Source organism: Macrotis lagotis, chromosome 5 (assembly GCF_037893015.1).
Source record: "Macrotis lagotis isolate mMagLag1 chromosome 5, bilby.v1.9.chrom.fasta, whole genome shotgun sequence".
Lineage (NCBI taxonomy): Eukaryota > Metazoa > Chordata > Mammalia > Peramelemorphia > Peramelidae > Macrotis > Macrotis lagotis.
Genome location: NC_133662.1, coordinates 220,754,102 through 220,770,799, shown reverse-complemented (window position 1 = coordinate 220,770,799; position 16,698 = coordinate 220,754,102). Strand labels below are relative to the sequence as shown.

The 16,698-nt window shown below is 42.2% G+C and overlaps 1 protein-coding gene across 1 annotated transcript; it reads left to right on the top strand.

The window, feature by feature from the left end:
• Nucleotides 1–13,347: 13,347 nt before the first annotated feature.
• On the top strand, nucleotides 13,348–13,811 carry NHLH2 (nescient helix-loop-helix 2). Its single transcript, XM_074190336.1, has one exon. It carries the CDS (start codon nucleotides 13,348–13,350, stop codon nucleotides 13,753–13,755), a length of 408 nt encoding a protein of 135 aa, XP_074046437.1. The 3' UTR covers nucleotides 13,756–13,811.
• The last annotated feature ends 2,887 nt before the right edge of the window (nucleotides 13,812–16,698 follow it).

Below are 16,698 nucleotides of genomic sequence, written 5' to 3'. Positions count from 1 at the left end.
TATGAGTATTATCAGTGTCATTTTTCTATGCAGGAATACATGCAGTTCATCCTCATTAAGTCCCTCATATTTCCCCCCTCTCCTCCAATCTCCATGCTTCACCTAAGTCCTGTATCTGAAGATCAAACCTTCTGTTCAGCTCTGGCCATTCCAAAAGGAACATTTGAAATTCCCCTGGTTCATTGGAAGTCCATCTTTTTTCCCTGGAAGAGGACATTCAGCCTTGCTGGGTAGTTCATTCTTGGCTGCATTCTAAGCTCTTTTGCCTTCTGGTATATTGTATTCCAAGCCCTACGAGCTTCCAATGTAGTTGCTGCTAAGTCCTGTGTGATCCTGACTGCGGCTCCACAATATTTGAACTGTGTCCTTCTGGCTGCTTGTAATATTTTCTCTTTGACTTGGGAGTTCTGGAACTTGGCTATAATATTCCTAGGGGTTGGTTTTTTAGGATCTCTTTCTCGGGGGGATCGGCAATTTTCCTGTAGTAATTCTTTGAAAATGATGTCAAGGCTCTTTTCCTGATCATGACTTTCAGGTATTCCAATAATTTTTAAATTATCTTTCCTAAGTCTGTTTTCCATATCAGTTGTTTTTTCAATGAGATATTTCACATTGTTTTCTAATTTTTCATTTTTTTGGTTTTGAAGTATTGATTCCTAATTTCTGGTAAATTCATCAATCTCCCTGAATTCTATTCTTTGTCTGAAGGATTTGTTCTCCTCAGAGAGTTTTCTTATCTCTTTTTTCATCTGGCCCATTTTACTTTTTAAAGCATTCTTCTCCTCCATAACTTTTTGAACTGTTTTATCCATTTGACCTAAGCTGGTTTTTAGCATGCTATTTTCTTCAGCATTTTTTTGGATTTCCTTGACTAAGCTGCTGACTTCATTTTCATGTTTTTCCTGCATCTCTCTCCTTTCTTTTCCCAGTTTTTCTTCCAACTCCCTCATTTGATTTTCAAAGTCTTTTTTGAGCTCTGTCATAGCCTGAGCCCAATTTCTATTTTTCTTGGAGTCTTTAGATGCAGGAGTTTGTGCTTCCTCATCTTCAGACTGAGTATTTTGATCCTTCTTGGGATCATTTGCAAAATATTTCTCAATAGTCTTCCTTTTGTTTCTCTGCTTGCTCATTTTCCCAGCCTGGGCCTGGTTTTGGAGTGCTTCCTGAGCTTTTGGGACACTCCTACAAGGATCTCAGTGTGTGAGGCTCTGTCCTCTCTCCTGGTCTGTGAATGACCATATGCACCCCCCCTCTGCCACGGGGCTGGGGGGGGGGGGGGGCTGCTGTTCTATGGGGGGGCCTAGACTGCCATCAGGATCTGAATGTGGTCAGAGCCCCAGAGTCCTGTTCCAGGGGCAGAGGACATAGCTCTTGCAGTCTCTCTTCACTCCCCTCCCTCAGCTCAATGGGTTCATGCCCTGGGGGCTCCTGCTTACCCGCTCTGCCTGCTTCTGTTTCCCTATCTGGGCTGCAGAAAGACCAAGCTGCTTGCTGTGTGCCCTGAGGGCTGGGCTCCATGTGCTCACTCTGGCAGAGGTCCTCCCCTGTCCCCCCACTTTGTGCCCAGTGCTTCTCGGGGTGCAGCTCAGGAAACTCCCCCACTGCTGTGAGGCGTGGCTCCCAGCGCCCTGGTGCTGCCTCCAGGAGGCTGAAGTTCTTTCCCTCTGGCGGGCCACCCCTCCAACCCCGGGGAGCAGAGCCTTTCTGCTCTTTTCCAGGTTACCTTGAGTAGGAGAACTGCCTCACTGGGTCCCTTTGCGGGTTCTGTCTCTTGAAAGTTTAGTTAGAGTCCTTAGCTTATGAGTTTTGTCAGAGAGCTCCTAAGACTCGATCCCTTCTTGTCGCTATCTTGGTTCCGCCCTTTTGTTCCCTTTTTTAAAAAAACTATATTCCTCCTTCCTATTCCATGGTTTTCTTACTTTTCTTTTACTTCTAAAACCTCGTACATAAAATGACTATATAAAAACATGTTGAACACAAATGTACATGTAAAACTTTTACCACTCTGTCAATAGGGGGAGGGAAGTGAAACAAGTGTTAGAAAATTGTGTAACTTAAAAATATGCCAGTGGATGAATCTTGAAAAGCTTCCGAGTAATAGGATAAATAAAATAAAATATCAATCAAAAAATAAAATAAAATTTAAGTGACTTCACCATCATATGACTGGTAAATATCAGAGGTGATAATGAAATTTGGGTCTTTTCTTTCTGACTTTAGGACCAGTGCCTTTTTTATACTAGCATACTTCTTTTAATTCTTCCAGGAACTATATTCTGTGAACCAGCTAATAATACCTAATTATCAGTCATTAAATGTATTAGATTATAACTGTGCTTATCTTTCTATTCTCACCATGATGATTTGTTTAATTTAAGACTGTAGTCATAGAAACCAATACAAAGTTGGAACAAAGATGACAACCTTAAATACATCCACCCAACCTCCCTCCTAATTCAGGAAATGATCAAGTGATGGAAACTTAGAGCTTGTCATCCAAGTTCTATATAACAGGTAGTTTTCTATTTCATAAGACAGCCCATTTCATTTGGGACTTTCAATTATGCTCTTCAACATTTGTTTTGGTTTCCATGAAAGCATAAACATACATGTTTAATTTATAAATAATACAAAGCCAAAGATATCGTAGATAACCAAAATGGACATCAAAGTGGAGATTTTTAAGTGTAATTTTTTTTCTTTCCCTCAGATCGCATCTCTTATTTATTACCAAAGTCAGGTACCAAAAAAGATCTCAATAGCCTAGAATCATGGGTTGGATCTTGCTTTTTTGTTTTGCTAGATTTGCAATTTCTTTTGTTTAGGGAGCTCTTGGTGATGAATGGTCCTTAGCAAAGAAGATTTAAATAGTCTCCACAACTTATAATTTTAAGGGTTGGGAGAAATTAACAGTAGGGGAAGGGGAAAAGTGGCACTAAAAACATACCTGTTTGGGGTCACTCAATCAGCATGTATCAGAAGTAAGATTTGAAGACAACTTTCTATACACTAAACCATTTTACCTCAAAAGATGGTATTTGCCCTCATCCATCTTCAAGTCCTTGACTTGGATTCAAAAGTCAAATGCGAAAGAAATGTCTAGGACAGTTATGGGTAAATAACAGTTCAAGTAATTATTCAGTGTCAACAGGAAAGGACTTAAAAGCCACCTAAGGCAACATGTTCATTTTGGAGTGGGGAGACAGAATCTTAGAGAGAACTTAAGTGGTTTAATTGAGGGTGAATATCTGGATCAAGATGAGAACCTGACTCCCAAAATTTTCTGATTAATATTCTAAAGGTAGATTAGTACAGTGGAATCTATGGACTGAATTTGAGTCAGAGGACATGAGCTCAAATCCTTACTCCATTTATTATCAGTGTGATCTTGGGCATGTCGTTTTCTCTCTCTCTTTTTTTAAGGTTTTTGCAAGGCTAATGGGGTTAAGTGGCTTGCCCAAAGCCACACAGCTAGGTAATTATTAAGTGTCTGAGGTCGGATTTGAACTCAGGTACTCCTGACTCCAGGGCCGGTGCTCTATCCTCTATCCGCCCGCCACCTAGCCACCCCAAGGGCATGTCGTTTTAACATTGCTGGCCTCAGTCTCCTCACTGATAAAAAGAGAGATGATTAGACTGTCCTTGAGCTCCTTTCAGTTCTGTCTTGGATCTCATATATTCCAGGGGAGATAGGTAACACTTTTTAGAGGAAGATTGATCTGTTTCATATTCAGAATTTTCTGTTTTGCTTCATTCCATTTTAGAAAAAAATGTCTAATTGTCTAATTAGATACATGATATTAGAAAGGAAAATTGAATAATAAGGACAAGAGAAAAGTTATGGGGGAGATTTACAGGATATAGGTCTGGTGCATAAATTGAGTAGCTCAGTCAAGAAAGCTCTCTCATATCTTTTTTTCTGTCAGTCATATTGTCCTGTGCAAGACCAATGGTAGCATGAGCTGTGATCTGGGGGAAAGGAAAAAACATTACACTTAAAAATCTCCACTTTGATATTATGGTACATTTCATTCCATCATTCCTTTGGGAGGCAGTATTAGTTAGTGGAAAGAATTTAGGATTGAAGTCAAGAAACTTGATGTTTTTGACTAACTGTGTGACCTTAGGTCAGTTTCTCTTTTCAGTCTCTATTTCCTCAACTCTGGAATAACCTAGATAAAGTCCTTTCAAATTCTATCATTCTAGATTGTCTTTTTTTTTTTTACTATTCAGGGATAATCTTTTAAAAGACAATGTTCAGACATTAGCTCTTCAGTGTGAATGAGGTTTTTAAATCTTATCTTTTTACTTTATTTGAGATTTTATTTCAGTGATTTCTAAATTAGGGTAAATCTAAAAAAAATGTGTGAAGGGGGTGGGGAAAAGAAGTTTCTATTATTTGTCAGTACTTTGCTAAGTGTCTTACAGCTATTGTCTCACCAATAATGTTTGGAGAAACCTCACAGTCTTTTTAAATCATTAGTTCCACAATGTAACTATTCATCCTACAAAATGAATATTGAATATATTCTTTTGGGAGTTTCATCATTATTTTATGTTCCAGTCAATAGAAAAGCAGTATGACAGAGTATAAGGCAGAAAAACTTATATTCAAATCTTCCCTCAAATACTATGATACTGGGCAAATGCCTAATTTCTGTTTTAATTTCCATATTTTAAAAGGAACATGGTATTAAATTTGCTTTTCACATATAAATCTATGGTCTTTCAATCATTTTCCCTTCTTTCTGTTTTTTGTTCCCTGCATATCACCCCCATTTAAAATAAGGGAACTGAGGCAGACAGAGGTATTACACAGCTTCATCTAGCTAATAAGTCCCTGGGTCTGAATTTGAACTCAGATCTTAAAGAATTCATGTTCAGCATTCTATGCATTATAGAGTAGTAGTCGTGGAGTCAGGAGGATGGAGGTTTGAACCCAACACTTAAGATTTACTAGCTATGTGACCCTGGGCAAGTCACTAAATACTGATTGCCTCACGTTTAGGGTCATCTCCAGTCATCCTGATTCGTGTCTGGCCACTGGATCCAGAAGGCTTTAGGGGAAAAAGTGAGACTGATGACTTAGCACAGCCCCCTTCCCTCAAATTCAATTCATGTGCTTGTCATGGCATCACCTCCCTGAAATCATGGTCTTCTTCAAGAATGAATCATCATCACTATGGTCCCATCTAACTACCTCAAAGAATATCTTTGTCTACTCAAACTCTGGCAGAATCATACCAACCAAAATTCCAATCTGATTTCTGATAGTAAATTTGGTTTCCTGGAACCCTCAATTTCATAGCAGCATTCATGAGCAAGTTGATCTAACCAATTTTTTCATTCGGTGTAGTTTTTCAGCATCTATGTCCATTTGTATGTTTTCCTGTGGACAAGATGGAAAATCTATGACTTTGTGAGGGTTGATTTGGGTCTATCTCCTTATATTTGTATGTTTTTATTCTCGCTTCAATGATTCTTGACAAAAACTTCAGGCAGCATTGATCCTTATCTTTTACCTTCACTCCCTTAGAGATTGCTCCCCTTCACCTAGTTTCAAATGCTTCCTGCAAAGGGATGATCCTTAAGTCCACTAGAAGTAGAAAGAGGACAATATTTGGATTTAGTCCAAGAGTTGAATCTTGGCTCTAACACTTTGCATCTGGATGACCTTGAGCTAGATGTGTAATCGATGAACTCCAGTGATCTGCTACTTGCTAGGCAAAGGGCAAAGATAAAATTTTTTCTGCACTAAAGTAACTTACATTTTATTGGGAGAAACAACATATATCTGTAATTTCAGGAGGAGACAATCAACAGGCATTAATTAAGGGGATACTAGGGCAAGCTAAGTAAATGCTAACAGCTGGAGATGAGGGTGAGGTGAGGAGCAGGAACAGCTTCAAGTAAGAAGAAGTAATTGAGACAAATCTTGAAGGAGGCTTAAGAGTTTCAGCAGCAGAAATGAGCAAGGAATATATTCTAGGAATCTGAAATGGTAAAAATTCACATTAAAAGGTATATGGATCACCACATATGAGAGGTAGAAAGTCAGCTCATTTGACTGAATCATCAAGTTTTTGAACATCTAGACATAATAATGTCTAAGTATGTCAAAGTGGTAGTGATAAAGATTATAAGGAACTTTAAACGTCAAACAGAAGTATATGTATTTGATTATAGAAATAACTGAGAACCACTGGAGGTTCTTGAAATAGGGGAGTGACATCGTCAAATCTGTGAATTAAGACACTCATGTTGGCATCCATGTGGAGAATGACTTAGAAAAGGAAGAGATTTGAGACAAGGAGACCAATTAGGAGGCTATTAGCAATAGTCCAGGTGAGAGGTGGAAAGAGCCCAAACTGGGGTGTTGGCCATTTCACAGGGGTGAAGGGGATACATGCAAGATACTTTGTGGAGGTAAAATTGATGGGACTTGGCAATTGATTGAATATATAGAGTAAGAGATAGTGAAGAGGTGACCAAGCCACCTAAGATGATCAACAAGTATCATGGAACCCTTGGCAGAAACAATAAAATTAGGAAAGGGGAAGGAATATTAAGAAGGGAAAGAGAATGAATTCTCTTTGGGATATTGAGTATGGGATATTTACTGCACATGCAAGTCAAACTATCTAAGAGACAATTGGTGACACAGGACTGAGGATCAGAAGACTAAAGAGTTGTACATAAATATCAGAGCAAGAAGGTACTGGAGTCAGTTCACAAGAGCCCATTGTTGAATTCTCAGCATGAGTATTTGCAGCTCAGAAAATCAATAAATGCTACAAATAAAACCTTAATTTGTTAATTCATCGATTGTTTAGGCTTAAGAAAATAATAGAGAAATGTTAATAATACACATTAAACTTAAAATTGTGTCATGGGGATATATTTTTGGTTCAGTCTGTTGTTAACCATTTATTTGCATGTCACTGGATTTGAAAATCATTTGCATGAGACACATGAGAGATGAAATTACTGTCAGAGTGGGAAGAGGAAGAAGAAACAAACTTCCAGAAAGAGCCTTGGGATACAATCAGAATAAGGAAGTTTGATATGGATTATGAACCATCCTGGAGATAGAGGAAGAGAGGCAGGAAGTTTGGTCAGTAGTACCAAATAAATACTACAGAGGTTAGAAAGGCTGAGGATTGTTAAAAGATCATTGGGATTGGCATTTTAGACATCATTGGTAATTCTGAAGGTAGCAGTTTCAGTTGAATGATGTTAGATGCCAAATTGAATGGTTATGAAGTGGTGGGAATGGTGCTCAGTGCACAAGACTTCTATTTTCCTAGTAAAATATGAGATGAGGTTCATTGTTAAGGGGAGAGGCTGGTAAGAAAATAGAAGTGTGAGGGGAAAAGAGAGGTTGGAAAGAGCCTATGTGAGGAATTCATTTAAAAAATCAATTATGAAAGGATACAAGAATTGCCTTGTTTCAGTGAGAACCCAATTGGAATTAGATAATATAACTTTATCGTGGACCCATCTAGCACATTTGTATGGCTTCTTTAGCCACAAGCTCACTTAGAGTATAGGAGTTCTACAGTGGGAGTAGTCTAGGATTAGGGTAAGAGATGAGCAGCAATATGATAAGGGATCAAAGGAGAGACAGAAAGCTAAAGAGATATTACACACTTACATAGCTATCTATCTCTATCATCCAATTGTCTGTCTGTCTGTCTATCTATCTAGAAAAGTTTGGTACAATAGAAAGTATGTAGAATCTGGAATCATTAGGTGACCTAAGTTTGAAGACTAACTTTTCTACTTATTACCTGTCTGATCATTTAATCTCTTTAGGTCTCTAAGGTCTTTTCAGCTCTCATCTCTACTTCTATGATTTCAGATTGGGACAACAGTATAATATTAATTTGGCCACTAGTATGGGTAGGAAGTGAAGTCAAGAGGATTAGTATGGATAGGAAGTGAAATCAGTGCTGGAGAGATGTCCTGGAAAACTCTAGGAAAGTTAGAATGTGCTTAGCCTGCCTCTGAATTGAGAGGAAGGGGAAGGAAACTCTTAACCTGCCTCCCCAGCATTTCTCTAATCATAAAAATGTGTGAAAACAAAAACTACTGCTCACTACCCTGAGAAACCCCAAAGGGTAGTTCCCAGTAGACAACTAGCCACTTGCCACCTCTTTTTCAAAGTAAAAGCTTATCTGTGAGACAGAGTTAAAAATAAAGCAAACAAACCATGAAGGAGTCTCCTCCCCCCCAACTTCCCTAGGGATTAAGAGGAGAATTGGACTACATAATTGAAAAAAAAAAATTCAACCCCATAAAATGTCACAAATTATAATTAGAATACATAGAGTTAATCAAATGATTGTTACTATCATTCTAAAAATCAAAGTCACTAAAAAGGATTGAGTTGGATTTTCCCCTTTATTGAAAGGTATATATGCATACCCAAGTCCACCAGGTTCTGCAGGCAGTGGAAGACAGTAGTGATTTGTGCATGTTTACAAAATCTTAGCACTATGTGCTCCATAGAAATGAAGGTGCCAGCCTGCTTAAATAGGGGAGAAGGAAGTTGGATCATCAACACATGTGCCTTGCCATATTTTAACTTGAATGAATGAGCGAATGAATGGATAAACAAACAAACCCAGAAAGGCAGCATGTTCTCATCTAGTAATCATTAAAATGAGTATACCTGGATTCTATTTCTAACTCTACCATGGACCATCAATCTTTTCATCTAGTAAGAACTTATTTTATAACAATTAGATACTTTCATATAATTATTTTATTTTTATCTATCTCTCTGAAAATTGCCATCGTAATACTTATCTCAGAAAGAGATTTATAGGCTTTATTCCCTTTGAAATACATTTTGAAGGATGTAAACATGATTGAATAAATGTTAAGCTAATTTTGGTACTTAATGAGTAAACCTATTTGTTTCTTATTTAAAGGACACATTTTAAGATAGTCTTTAAAATATTAAGACATGTATATATATATGTACATTCTTTAAGAAATAAGATATTTGTGAAAATATAGATACATATTTCTTATTTAAAAGACATTTTAAAATAGTCTTTAAGATATTAGGACATACATATATAAGCACATTCTTTAAGAAATTAGATTATCTGTGGAATATATGAATATATAGTTCTTATATATATAGTCCTTATGCATACAAGCTTATCATCTTCCTCCATATTTTAAAACAGCAATCTTGTGTTGTTGTTGCTGCTGTTTACAATATGTCAGGGGAGTTTTTCCGTAGTCAATATGTTGTTTATTTGCACCTAAAGAGTGCATCACTCATCATGCAAAAGAGAAATATTCTTATTATGTCTGTGGACTCCGATTAGAGGCTAAGGTTTATGTCATAGACTGCTTTCAACTGGTATATTTTGTGGCACAGATTCAATGGGAATCTGATCTGCTGAAAATATTTGGGCTGTGAAAACTCCCACACTGTGACAGATGTCAAGTCCAATTAAGTGACTCATGTCCAGGTTTCTGTCCAATAGGATTTCCCATTAAATATCAATTTAGGGAAAAAAATTCCATCCTCCTTCGTAAGCCTTTATCTCTTACACCATCTCTAGGCTGAATCAATTGGTACCAGGAGAGCCAAGAAGCCACACACGGATCTCTGCTGTTTTTTTTTCTTCTGCTCTACCACCTCTCTTCAGTCTTTCTCCTCTTCACTGTCACTGTGACTAGAGGGAGACTTTCACTTTTCACCAACCCAGCATCTTCAAGCCACTGACTATATTTTTATTCCGAGGTAAAGAAAAGGGACACCAGGGTGGAAGGGATGTGGGGGAGGGAGAGATGACATAGCCAAGCTTTGAGGGATGTCGAAATCTATCTATCTATTTAAGTAAATATAGAAATAAACGAGGGTGAAGAAAAAGACAACATAATTCCCGAGTTACAGTTATTGTGTTCCTGGAAACAGGAGAGATACCGGCGGAACAAAGCCTTATCTGGGGGGGAAATCCTGAATTCTGGCGAGATCGCATCTCTGACCTGGATTTATCCGTTTTCTCCTAAGATTTATTAAGGGAAGGCAAGGAGTACACCAGGAGAGAAATCTTATCTTAACCATCATTTTTATTGATCTGTTGGCTATTAGAAATCAGCCTTTTGCTTTGATGGTGTTTATTTCTGCATCTCTTTTGTTATTTATAGAGACCTGGAAGCCGAGAAGGGGAAAAGGCACAAGACTTTTCAACACACCATGTAAAAAACGAAAACCATCCAACGAATATTTTCTATATATTTTTTAAAAGAGAGAAAAATGTATTTTTAATATATCCTCCAAGAGAACCTTCATTCCCGTTCCAAGTCGTGAGGAATCTTTCTTCCATCACCGTAGCCAACAGAGAGATGACAGCTTCGTTTTAATTTTTGAATATAACCCTAATTTGTTGCTTTTCCTTTTTGTGTCCTCCTCCGAGTTGGGGATTCGATCCCTCGCCTCTTCCATCGACCCTGGAATTTTCACTCTAAAAGATCTGAGGCGAGGTCTTTAAGAAGCTTTTTTTCTCCAAGGTAAGTTTCATTCAACCCATCACTTCTTTAACACTTTAAAACTAATTAAGTTCGCCCTGCGGGGAAAACAAATCACCAAACAAGCCCATTTAAAAATGCATTTTAGTTACTTTCCAAGAGAAAAAAAAAAAAAAAAGAAATGCTTCCAGCAAAAACTGTTTCAGGAAAAAAAAATGGAAGCAAATCCAACATATTGTTGGAGGGCAAACTACCAACTTTGTCCCCAAACTATAGCTGTGGATTCTCTTCTTTGGGGTTTTCCAAGAGCTCGGGTCTTGGTTAGGTCCATGGCAGGTGAGTTCTATAGACCAACGGCCTTTAAATCCTTGGCAAGGACTCTCACCTCTAAAGCCGGGTTTCTCGGCTTGGTTTTTGTTTTGTTTTGTTTTTAGGGATGCCTTTGAAAGCTAGGTTCTCCTTTCTTCAGAGGGAGGAAGGACCGTAAAGAAAGGGATCTTTAAAAGGTATTTCACGATCACATTTGTACCGAGATTCCCAGGGAGGCTCCTTCTGGCTTTTGTTTTCTCGAAAAGAGCGCCCAGGTTTCCTCGGAAATGAACGTGGACTCCCGGGGCAGTAGGTTCTCGCGTTCAGGGTTTAGCCTGGCTTTTGCTTTCCTCTGCGCTCTGTTCGCTTTGGGATGGAAACATTAGCAGGTGGATTTCTGCGCTCCATCTCTCATTTCTTTAAAAGAAAAAACAGACGAAAGAGCGGAAAAAGGAGGTGAGGGTTTTTTTTGGGGGGGTAGGAATTGTCAGTGTGTCTTCCTCGCATGTGGCTTTCAGAGGAGGGAGCTGAGGCTCCAAAGGCGGACCCCAACTTGGGAATCTTTCCCCCCAGGGTTTTCGTCCTTTTGGAAAGGAGCGCGGACCCCAGGGGTCTTCTCCTGGCTCTCTTTGCGGACAGTTGAAGCTGCTCCGAGCGCTCTGGGCTTGTGGGATTTCCGAAACTTTACCCCTGTGAGGATGACTCGGAGATCGCGGTTTCTGGAGGGCGGGCGCGATGCCTCCCCTCCCTCCCGGCTTCTCTGGGCCCCCAGCTCTCTCCCCACCTATCCTCCAGCGCCCCCCCCCCCACGTCTGCAGACCACCACATTTCCCCTCCAAGGTTATCCTCGACCGCCGGACGCATTGTTTTATTACAGGCAGGCTCGTCTCTCGAAGTTCCTGAATTCGTATCGCTGTCTGCGTGACAGATGGTGCTCTGGGCGGCTGCGAGGAGCTACGAGTCAATTTTCTTTTGAACGGCGCCTCCGCGATTATTTATTAATTTATTTACTTATTATTTCGGAAGCCGGGGCGGGCGGCCGGGTGGGGGTGGGGGATTCACCGCTGCTCTCCTCGCTCCGCTCCTCATCCTGGAGCCCAGAAGGGCAACGGCCCCTCCTTCTCCGGTTCCTAGCCCAGCCCAGCCCAGCCTCGTCCGGCCCGGCCCGGCCCGGCGCTCTTCCCGGAGCCCCAGCTCCCTGCCCTAGGCCCGGCCCGGCTCATTCTGGGTCTCTTCACCTGCCCCCCGCCCCTTGCCCAGATTCCGCGGGGAGGGGAGGGGAGGGAGGGGGAGACTTGGCCTCTTTATACAGCTCCCTTCGTTAGAGAGGGGGGCTAGAGCGGGATCCTGGTGGATGCGTAGACAGGGCCTCCCCCCCGGGCCGGGGCTCCAAGCGCTGGAGTCGAGCAAGCCAGGCCTCGAGGTGCGGCTTAGGCACATGTTGGGCTTGGGCGTCCTGCTTCCTTGTAAGCGCCCAGGTACTCGCCCGAATGCATTGATTTGTTGTCCCTGATCATTCTTTTTGTTCTTGGGGGAGGGAGAGAGAGAGAGAGAGAGAGAGAGAGAGAGAGAGAGAGAGAGAGAGAGAGAGAGAGAGACTAGACAGACACATACACACACAGTGTTAAAACAAGTGGGAAGGGAGGAAGAAGGGAGAGAGACAGATACACAGAGACTGAGAGAGACAGAGACAGAGAGACTAGACACACACACACACACACACACACACACACACACACGATACACACACAGTGTTAAAAACAAGTGGGAGGGGAGGAAGAAGAGACAGACAGCCAGAGAGGCGGAGAGCAAAAGAGAGAGAATGATAGAGAGGGGAGACTGAAACTGATAGAGAGAGGGATTGACTGACGGAGCCTGGACAGACACAAACAACACACACATCACAGTGTTAAAACAAGTGGGAAGGGAGGGAGGAGGAAGAGACAGAGAGACAGAAAGACAGAGACAGACAGACAGACAGCGGATAGATACGGGCACTGACCAGAAAGGGAGCCAAGCAGCCCTTGAGACTTAGAGTGTGGGTAATTTACCCCTCGTAGAGCAAACCCCTTGGCCAAAGTCGGGTGTCTCCCCCCCGCCCCCCCCCCCCCCCCGTTTGTGTGCCCTGACCCCGCTGCCGGTCCCTTCTCCGGCCTCCCCCGGGCGGTGGCACCTGGACCTGAAGCTGTCCCCAGCCCGGAGCGCTCGACTCCCCCTTGGCCAAATGGCTAGCTGCTCTGGCGGCCTCGGACGACGTGGGCCGCCTCTCGTGCCGGCCGGCTCCTGCCCCCCGCCCCTGGTCAGCTTTGTCCTCCACGCGTGCCCTCCCTTCTCTCTCCTCCCTCGGCCTCCGTCTCCCCCGGGCTGGGTCCTGGGTCCCTGAGAGCCGAGGGCAGTGACTCGGCTCTGTCCCCCGCCCCTGTCACGGGGCGGGGGGGGGGGCGCCGACCCCTCCGCGTGGGTCGGGTGTCCCCGCCCCCCCCCCCCGCGTTCCGCAGAGGGACTGATTGTTTTTTGTCGTCCCCCCCACCCCCAGCCTCCAAGATGATGCTCAGCCCGGACCAGGCGGCCGACTCGGACCACCCCAGCTCGGCGCCCTCGGACCCCGAGTCGCTGGGCGGGGCGGAGGCCAAGGTGCTGGGCAGCGTGTCGGACCTGGAGCCGGTGGAGGAGAGCGAGGCGGACGGCAAGGGCGGCAGCCGGGCCCCCCTCTACCCGCACCCGCAGCAGCTGAGCCGCGAGGAGAAGCGGCGGCGCCGCCGGGCCACGGCCAAGTACCGCTCGGCCCACGCCACCCGCGAGCGCATCCGCGTGGAGGCCTTCAACCTGGCCTTCGCCGAGCTCAGGAAACTGCTGCCCACCCTGCCCCCGGACAAAAAGCTCTCCAAGATCGAGATCCTGCGCCTGGCCATCTGCTACATCTCCTATCTCAACCATGTGCTAGACGTGTAGGGCGCCGCGGCCGGGGGGCGGGGGGGGCCCCCCAGGCCGGGCCAGTGAGGCTGGGCTTGCCGGAGGAGGACACGCCGCCGCCGCCGCCGCCGCCGCCGGCCTGGCAGGACTATGGCAGGGGGAGAAGCCTGGAGAAGATTCGGCCTAGGCAGAAGGGCAAGGTGGGGCCGTCCCTTCGGACCTCGATGGGGTGGGAGGGGAAAGGGGAGCATTGCGATTTCGGGGATGCAAAGGTTTTCGGTTCGGGTTTTTGTTTTCTTCAGGCCAGTAGTACCTCATACAGCCCAGCTGAGATAGAGCCACCTCCAGGCCCCCTCTCCTGCTTAGCAAGCCTCATCCCTTGCATGGGTCAGTTGGAGCCAACTCGAGGGCTTGCGTTTTTGCACCCTGATCTGCCACCCCATCTTTTCTTTTCTCTTTGGAGGGATGAAGGTGAAAGGGTGTCTTAGACTAGTGAGACTTGTTCGAATAGGGGGGGGGGGGGGGAATCACCTAGCATTCAGGAAACAACATGAAAATCTCTTCCAGGGTGGAGATGAAAGCCTCAGTAAGGTGAAAAGGAAAGCTTTGGTTTTTGTAAAGACAAGGAATAGTGTAGAAAACTGGCAAACAAAAAACCGACCCCCCAAAGTTGGCGATTTTGCGAGGCTAACCAGAGAACCAGGAGGAAATAAACACATTCTGAGAAGATTTGAACTTGGCAAGATCTTAGCTGCAAAATATGAAAAGAGAAAGAGAAAATCCATATTTACATGGATAATCTAATATCCAATTGCTTTTTCAGGCTAAGTGCCCCTTTACATATCCAAAAACATCTACTTGTGACCTTAAACATGTGACCCATGGGTGCAGTTAGAAAAAAAAACAGAACTATTTTTTATTTATGTTATAAGGAGTAGACTATTTTTTTCCAAGACATTTATTTTTCAGAGTGGTGACAGTTTTACTTTGGATACTTTGTGCCAATTTATTTCTATAGTCGAGTGTTTACACTTTCTCCTGTGGAATAATTCTGTCTAACTTTTTAAGTGTTTGTTGGGGTTATCCAGTGGTCTTCTTTTTGCGCCAATTATATTGCACTTGTATGACAAACGCTCCTCCCTGTTTCTAAACCTATTTTATATATTCAGATGTTTGTTCTTGGAAGGTTTTTTTTGTGTGTGAGATCAACAACACTAGCACTTCACTATTATAGTTTTTTAAAAAGAATTACTTGTTGTTATTCTTATCTGTAGCTATGTCAGAAAAGTAATTTGCAAACAGTTTCTATAAGGAGAGTAGCTTCTTTGTGTGTGTGATGTATGTGTGGGGGATGTTTTTAGGAAACTGAGTTATTTTCCTAAAAAAAAAATCCAGAACTACTTTCCTCTGTGACAACCAAAAAAAAAAAATCTATAACCTGAAAATGTTTCATGTTTTCTGCTGTGAATCTCTTAAAACAAGGAGCGCGTTTTAGAGACAAGAAAGAAAAAAGAACACATCTGCTATCCAAAGATTTTAGTCTTTTTCAGGGTTTTTTTGTGTCTCTGTTGCTTTATATAATGCAATATTTTGTAGTGAAAATAGATATAATCTGGTTTCTATCTGACGCGTTTTTCATATCTCATGAATGGTGCGCTGTTTTGCATATAAATAAAGGTATCAAATACAACTCATTTTCTATTTTTTGACTGTTGTCTGAAAATGTGAAATGTACACTAGCTGAGCATAAACTTCTACTGGGACTCAACTGTTCAGAAAGGGTAAGAAGGTCCTTAAGAATTCGTGTTGATGTGACATTACTATTTTTTTTTGATGTGGGGCATAGTACAGTGGTAGACACAGCTCACATGATATAGACTGGGACCACAATACTCACACATGGAGGGGAAAGGGACAGTGTCATTAAACACATACATATAAACATGCTTGTATGTATCTCTCTATGTCTCCATAATATGTCTATATACACTTTGCCTCTGCTTGGAGTAAATATGTAGTTATATATATGAACATTCTCTCTATATATGTATCTATATCTCTATATATACACACGATACTCTCTGAAAATAACATCTAGAAAGTACAGGGGGGTTCATCACTTTAAGACTTCAGAATCCAATCAAGATTTAATACTATTCATTAAAAAGAAAAAATAGATATATAACAACCTTGAAAAGTGAAGCACTATTTATGAAACCCATAAATGACATATGGACACAAATTATGCTGCTCATATGTAAACACAGACCATGTGGAGAATTAGAAACAGAACATATTTTCATTGGAAAGGACACTGACATGCCAGTGGCAGTGTCTATACATTGTCAAACATCTGGATGAAAAGTTAAAAATTCAGTCAATCATCTGGTGATTGAATTTTATATCCACAGATCATCTGGGGGATTGACTAAAATGTTTGCTTTCCATGCAGATATCTTGGTGCTTTCTGTGTGTGTGAACATGTCTTCATATGATAACAAAGTGAAAAATGTATATTTCATATATATATATATATATTTGCATATATCAAATAAATACAACATATTAGTATCCTCTTCTGGGGACCAGAAACATGTTGTAGTCCTGGACAGGAAGCCTAGTGGTGCCTCCCTCTGTCCTGCTTTTGGAGAATGGCCTGGTTTCACAGCTGTACTCCTGGCTATGCTTCTCCTCATCTTGCAGTAATGTATATTGACTATGCCAGTCTGCCCACCCATATGCAGTGGAGAGAGTTGGACTCTGTATTATTCTGTCCAGTTATTCACATTGGACTAGGGAATATAGCTCTGGACTTGCACCTAGGAAATAAAACCCACTTCCTGCTCCTACAAACCTTTGAGAAGTCTTTCAAGGTGTCTATGAACAACTCCTAGTCCTGAAATCAAAAAACCAGGATCATTACCTCATCCCTCTCTTCTTTGCAATTAAGAAGGACTATCAGTTCACTCTCCTGGGGCAAAA

Coding starts and splice junctions, on each gene's coding strand:
- NHLH2 (XM_074190336.1), top strand. CDS start 13,348: ATGATGCTCAGCCCGGACCAGGCGGCCGACTCGGACCACCCCAGCTCG.